The sequence below is a fragment of the Austrofundulus limnaeus genome, unplaced genomic scaffold (genome assembly GCF_001266775.1).
Source record: "Austrofundulus limnaeus strain Quisiro unplaced genomic scaffold, Austrofundulus_limnaeus-1.0 Scaffold24, whole genome shotgun sequence".
Taxonomy (NCBI): Eukaryota; Metazoa; Chordata; class Actinopteri; order Cyprinodontiformes; family Rivulidae; genus Austrofundulus; species Austrofundulus limnaeus.
Genome location: NW_013952426.1, coordinates 2,798,194 through 2,805,168, shown reverse-complemented (window position 1 = coordinate 2,805,168; position 6,975 = coordinate 2,798,194). Strand labels below are relative to the sequence as shown.

Genomic DNA, 6,975 nt, shown 5'->3' with positions numbered 1-6,975 from the left:
CACACACACACACACACACACACACACACACACACACACACACACACACACATTCCTAAATGGCAATACTGTCAGGCACCCCTTTATTTGACACAAATTACCCCTCCACTGCTGTTTGCCCTTTGACCTCAACCACAACCATAACTTTACTACAGCTCCTCTTTTCCTAAAATCTGTCTTGTCACCTATTTGACATGTTTCATCAAAGCAAACATTTAAACCTGAAAATCAATACTGAAGCTACATTTTGTAGAACGCTACCCTTGAACTCTGTTTTTATTCATTTCACATTTGTTGTCTACCTTTTTCATGTCTTTACAACATGAAAGTGTTTTTGCGTATAAARAGGACCCAAGACTGTTGGGCAGGTCGGTGCTGAAACTAACCTACGTTTTCTCCAGGAACGAAATAAATCTCTCTTTCTCCCATATGTTTGCTTTTTTTTTTTTTAGAATGACATGAAGCTATAAGTAGCAGACTGACAAAGGGGGAAAAAAAAATCAAAGACCAGTGTGATTGTTCAAAAACTTAACACACACAGTTAAAATGCTTTTATTTTTAGATTTGATGAAGTTAGGGCACCATTCCCATTACTGCAGGTATTTTTAAGAAACAGATATTTTTGCTGTGATTTGGTAAAAAAAACAGGACATTGTCCAAAAGAATTTACAAATCGGACATTAAAAATTGTTTTTCATGTATCTGTGTGGACTCCAGATATAGTTTTTCCAGAATGACACCTGTTTGAAGCCTGTTTGTGCAAGCTAACTTTGCACTCTAAAAACCCAAACATCTTGTTTCAACATCTCCCTSTCTTTACCCTAACGTCGTCACTGTCAGTCAACTATGTGTTAAAATATAAATTTAAAGTTATCAAATGAAAAAAAGTTGCAACAAAATCTTTAGCCAAGTTAAGAATGTTTATTTTCTCTATGTGTTTAATGTGTCAGTTCTCACCATAGAGACGTGGTATGGGTAGTCAAGTCAAGTCAAGTAAAACTTTATTATCCCCGAGGGGCAATTTGTTGCACAGACAGCAGTGAAAAGAGAAAAACCAACACATACAATGTACAACATACATACATATATTCCATGTCAACACTTACAATATAGGCCTGGAATTAATCAGGCCAATTGCAGCTGGAACAAAAGATTTTTTCAGTCTGTTTTTCTTACAGTGCTCCGACATGAAGGTAAGAGGGAGAATTGTCCCCACAAAGTTTGGCTTGAATCAGCTAGAATGATCTTAGCCTTCTTTAAAGACCTGGAATTATAGACCTCACTCAGGTCATTTAGAGACATGCCAGCAACCYTACAACAAATCTTGACAATATTATGTGAGCAATTCTTACATTTGATGGAAAGTGACCCGTACCAACAAATAAAAGCAAAAGTGAGAACAGATCCAATAAAAGCAGAATAAAACATCTTCATAAAAACAGGACTGACATTAAAAGAACGAAGCTTGCGATAAAAATGCATCTGTTGGTGTGCTTTTTTAACCACACAATCCACCTGTGACTCAAAACTCAACTATTTATTATATATTATTACGTATTTCAGTAATACAATGTGGCCAGAGATTGTTAGAAGAAAAATGTTAAAATAGTTCACCTGAGGGCAGAAATAGCCTAAAATTCAGCAAATGTAGCAAAATGTGCAACCCAAACACAACTGTGTCTGCTAGCTAGGAAGGTAAGTTATCTCTCTTGGCTGCGACAAGTTGCCAAACAGCATTTGCAAGAATGGGCATTGTTCTGATGCAAACAAATGGTCCAAGCTAGAGGTTCACTGAGCCAGGTAGGTTGCTGTAGTTCATTGACTGGCTTGTTGGTTGCTGAAAAGTCATGATAGTTATGAGTTTATTAGCAGCTTCTTCATTAGCAGTTCAGCTAAGATAGCGACACCTCTTCTGGCCTGGACATGGAAGACAAAGAGAAAAATGTTCAGTAGTAAAACTCCTAAATCTGACACACTGTGCTTTGAAATGCTGTCTGAATCTTGAGGAATCAGCCCAATCAAAGCCACTGGGTTGTTGCAACTGTGAAATCCTTCCAACACACACAAACCACACACAAAGTAAATTGGAGAAGATCAAACAATCAAGGCAGTGATGCAGCTCTACTGTGTTGCAGTGCAAAGAAAAGTGCAAACACTTTAAAGTTGCTTTTCAAACCTTAATAATACTGTTTTCTCCTTCCAGTATTACTGCAGCTCATTATAGTTTGTGGGTGTTTTACAAGAACTCATATAGCTTAACAACTTTGTGTAGATTTCTGTGACTACCAAGATGCAGATAAAAATGGGGTGACTGAAGCCTCCCTAACACAGCTTCTCTTTGACACTTTCCATAGCATTCCCATTTGATCTATGACATTTGACCCAGAGTAACAAATCATGGGATGAACCCAGAGAACAGTCAAACATGCTTGCAATGAATGATCTCATTTATGTGGCTATTAGTGCTCTGTTGGAGGGCGTGGCCTAACAACAAGATAACCATTCATATGGTGCACATTACTGTCCATAGTGTACACACTAGTATTTTTGCACACAGACATTTTGACCACATAATCTGTAGCAAATGGAGTCCAGCTGCTCAGAGGAGTTATGTTGGATCACACAGGCAGTTTACCCTACAAAATCTGATATCCCGTACTGCTTTGGGAGTGTCTGAATGTCAGAAATGTGGTATTTGTGAGACAATGAGGGGAAAAAATTAACTTTAATGATAGAAAGATTTTTAAAAAAAGCATGGCAGAGCTGGTGAGATGTTTATCTTGGTGGTTGCAAATTTGGATGTTTGTTCCTTGGTTAATTTTTGCAATTTTATTAATAGGCTTCAGCTGACTGTGTTTGCTTCAGCTGACAGATTTCATTTTAAATTGTACATGAGAGTTTTACAACAATCATTCCAGTGGGTTGTAGCTTTCCATTCTGAGAAAATTAGTTATTTCTTTCAAAAGGTCAAGTTAAAGATGTGTAATTAGTTTCATCTGGACCTTTATTTTGTTAATTCATGTTCAAGCCTGTGTTGTTTTAATAACATCACCTTGTTTTTCAGGATGCCAGGTGAACGGCTGACACTACGAAGCACGTCGGAGATTGGGCGTTTCCCTGGRGTGGCCCTGCCCACCAGGGTGGAGCTCTCCATTCAGAAGGTGGAGGAGAAGAAGCAGGAGGAGGGAGGCTGCCGTCGATGGTTCAGGAAGATCTGTCCGTGTTGCTGTAAGCGCCAAAGCAGCACCTCCTATGATATTACAGATAAGGTGGAGTGGGCCAAAGGCCCGACCCCCGAACCTGTCAAACCGATCCCTGAGAAACCAGAGAATGGGGAATTGAAGGAAACTGAAGGTAATTTAGTCCTTTATACAGTACTTTGCATCCTGAACACATGATGTAATATCAGCTTTGATAAAGGAATCATCCAACTTCTTTCTCTGTCAGAAGCAAAACTGTCAGTGTGCTCAGTGGACCTGCTAAGCTCCAAGACGGGTCAGAACAGAGTGGAGCACCACACCAATCTGTACCATGGAGACGAGCTGATCATCCGCCGAGGACAGACCTTCCAGATAGAGATGGAGCTCAACCGACCTTTTGATGCTGACAATGATAAGATGCACCTAGAGCTCAAAACCGGTAACACGCTCATGAATGTTTATAAAGAAAAGCTTTCATCACCTGCCTGCCAATCAAGGCCTGTCAGGCTGAATATCAGCTGGTGCCATATTCCCTTATGCTCTTATATTAGAAGCAATAAATGAGTTATGAAGCAACAAAAACAATAAAAACAACTTGTAAATCTGAAATAAGAGGATTGACAAATAAAAAAATAGAAATGGGTACTTGTAAACCAGATAAATTGTTATCTACGTGCCTTTTTACCCAGGACAGGTTCAGCATGTTTGCATTTGCCCAGTTCCAGCCCGGTTTCTGGAACCCAGAGATCTGTGATTCTGTTTGGGTCTGTCTGCTGCTACTCATTGATTGGTTGACTGTAACTATTTTTCACACGAGTTCCACAAAAACAACTATCAAGCTACTAAGCAGCAACAAGCTAACATTAGCTACCATTAGCTTACAGTTCTCTTGCCCTCTCATTTTCAGCTTCATACTGCTGGATGGTCCAGTACAGCCTTCGGTACTTTCCCWAAGTGTTTGGTGTAGTCCATTTTTGTGTTGAAAAAAAATTGAAAACTAAATAAGATTCACATGTTTTTAATGTGATGATCCCCGCCCACATYAAGGCAGCACTCTACTCAAAGCAAACACAACCAAGGCTGGGCAGAACGAGGTCRGGCTTTGCCTTACAATCCAAAAATGCCATAAAAGTCGTAATATGCAGCTTATCTGCAGCTGGATTCTTTTAAGCCGGAATTGGCAACATACAGGATATTTTCCTGTTTTCAATGTGTAAAACAGAGTGCCCTTTAAACCGTTACTGCGTAGCCTAAGTCTAAAGTGACATAAAACACAGACGAGTGTGAAATACGATCTAAATACCTTGCATGGTGGTGCTCAAGTTTTAACGGAGCAGCAGTTCAACCTTTGCTTCCAGGCAAACATGGATTCCACCCAGCGGCCCTCAGCRCTAACAGTTTCCAGACCACAGGACACCGAACACCTCTCTCTGGTATTCACGAATCTCTTACTGCTGCCTGGTCATGACATCACCACGTGGTGGTGATTTGCTGTCAAGAGCTGCTTAGACAACTTTCTCTGCTGCATCTGCAGAGGAAACCTTTACAGCCAGAATTGATCCCCGTCCAAGTTTCTGTATGAAGAAGCCGGAGAAAGGTTTTAGACAATTCTCCACACAGACAGAGTTGTTTCTTCAGATAAGACACGCTGCTTTTCATAGATTTCCTTCTGAACAAATATTCAGAGGTAAGAGAGGAAGGTCGTGGAGTCGTGCCTGCAGTCAGACGGAGAACAAAGCTTTCTTGATAAACTTCATGCTCGGTTCAGAAAGCGGTGGCTCGGCTGGGTGCCATTAACCCAACAGCTCAATGGAAAGCATTCAGCTTATCTTAACGAGGCTAAAGGCCCTGTTGGTAGATAAAATATTGGGTCACATAAAACAAAGATGGAAGATAATAACATGAACAAACACACACGTGTGGTATGTTTTCTGAAAAGGAAATGGTGCGTCAAGGGATTTTGAAACTCACAACTTTGTTTACGCAGAGCACAGATGGGCTCAGTTGTTTTGTGGTTTACAGTTTGGTCTCATTTACCAGAGCTGCCTGACTAACACAGCGACACGACAAGATGTTGCAGTCGTCCCTCTCTACTTCCACTTCTTGTACCTAAATGGATTTCATCTGAATATTTTCTGAGTACTCTAAAAGAACTAAAAACAGAGGAAAGAAAATGTTAATATTTAGAGATGCACCTCATTTTTCATAATCTTTTTACTGATTATTTTTTGTACAGAACATTAAAATAACAATCCATATCTACCCCGTCTGTTTCAGGTCTCCTGCCCAAAGTGTCCAAAGGGACCCACGTTATCATTCCGCTGGTGGAGCACCTGGAGGACCAGGGCTGGGAGGCCAAGATTACAGAGCAGAACGGCTGCAAGCTCAAGCTGTCCGTAAACTCTCCTGCCAACGCTGTGATCGGCCTCTACGGGCTCACCGTGTTGACTCGGTCYCTGAAGGACGAGGCGCCAAACGCTCACTGCTCCAGCAAGAGCGTCATCCTGCTGTTCAACCCTTGGTGTGAAGGTAAGCTGGTAGCAGAGGTGACGGAGGGAGGGCAGGAATGTGGAAGAGATGTGTGAGGAAAGAAAGACAGGTCGAGGCTGAYAGGTTTAAAATGAATGAGAAAAAGCCTTGGATGAACTTTTTATAGCAAAACTGAGGCAGACATTTCATCCTTTTACTGTGGGGAGAACTGTCCTGTGCTTGGTCACGTGCCCAGAGCACAACTACATAACTTATGAAAAACATTGAACCGAGTGAAAATGCTTGAAAAAAAATAATAAAAACGATTGTCTATTTAGACATGTAAACTCTGAAAGGAGTCCAGTTATGATGTTATGTGTGAGAAAGGCCAACTGAATGCAGCTGTGTGTTGCTGTCCGTCAAGGAGCTACAATGTGACCGTGGGGGAGTTATGTAACTCCTCTGGCCGGGCTTCAAAACGTCTCGCACACTGGGCCGGCCCGCTGAAGTGTTGCTCCCGGCTCCATTSGAGATCAAAACAGTTTGTGCTTAAAGATGAAACAGTTCRGAGCCGCCTCACTCCTGAAACATTYATGCATATCGTCATGCTTTTTAACCTACCGTTGCCTCGGGAGCTGAAAGTGCAACGAAACAATAAAAACCACCATCTAAACAAGAAACAGGAACTAAATCTTGCACTGCTTCCAGAAAAGAAACATGCATGCTCTGCAAAAGCAAGGTTTAATGGAAGGCTAGAGAGACACTACAGAATAGACCATTCAGGGCATGAAGAAGTGATGAGGATAGTTGAGACACTTGTGCAGTTGTCATGATGATTTGGGAACAGTTCTGGTCCCTTTCCAACTGGTGGTTTAATTCCTCACCTCTCCACAAGTGAATCCTTCTTTTCCTTGATTTTTTTGTTGTTATTTGGGTGTTAAGGAAAAAAATTCTGAATACTGTATATTGTTAGTAAACATATTCCATGTAATGAGGGCTTTAGTTATTAAAAAAAAACTCCAACATTTCTTTGAACTAATTATTATGAGCCATAAAATACTGCAGATGTCTATTTAAAAACAGATTATAATTTCAAATATTCTCAGCAGCAAGCTGTCAGCTGAATGTAGTACTTAATTATTTTCATTCTGAGAGCACCTGAGATGACTTAAAGGTACCCAGTGAAAGGATAAGAAGATCTAACTGTATTTTTATGGGTAAACTACTATAAAAAGTACAATAGTTCTAAAAACAAAACATCACACCACTCACCTCCTGAATGGGCTGAACAATAGAGGACTAAAAT

The 6,975-nt window shown here is 40.6% G+C and overlaps 1 protein-coding gene and 1 long non-coding RNA gene across 3 annotated transcripts in view; one reads left to right on the top strand and one right to left on the bottom strand.

Moving 5' to 3' along the window:
• tgm1l1 (transglutaminase 1 like 1) overlaps window positions 1–6,975 on the top strand; it is a 22,460-nt gene that overhangs the window by 1,941 nt on the left and 13,544 nt on the right. The window contains exons 2-4 of one of the 2 annotated variants that reach the window (XM_014004481.1): window positions 3,065–3,354; window positions 3,448–3,639; window positions 5,478–5,729. In XM_014004481.1, coding sequence (XP_013859935.1) covers window positions 3,066–3,354; window positions 3,448–3,639; window positions 5,478–5,729 — 733 coding nt within the window. In that variant the 5' untranslated portion in view covers window position 3,065. The remainder of the gene's footprint in view (window positions 1–3,064; window positions 3,355–3,447; window positions 3,640–5,477; window positions 5,730–6,975) is intronic. The other variant, XM_014004482.1, reaches the window with a different exon arrangement.
• On the bottom strand, window positions 985–3,139 carry LOC106514951 (uncharacterized). The gene is made up of 2 exons (XR_001309941.1): window positions 3,053–3,139; window positions 985–1,917 (listed from the first exon to the last, which is right to left on the bottom strand). It is a non-coding gene; the product is annotated as an uncharacterized LOC106514951 (long non-coding RNA).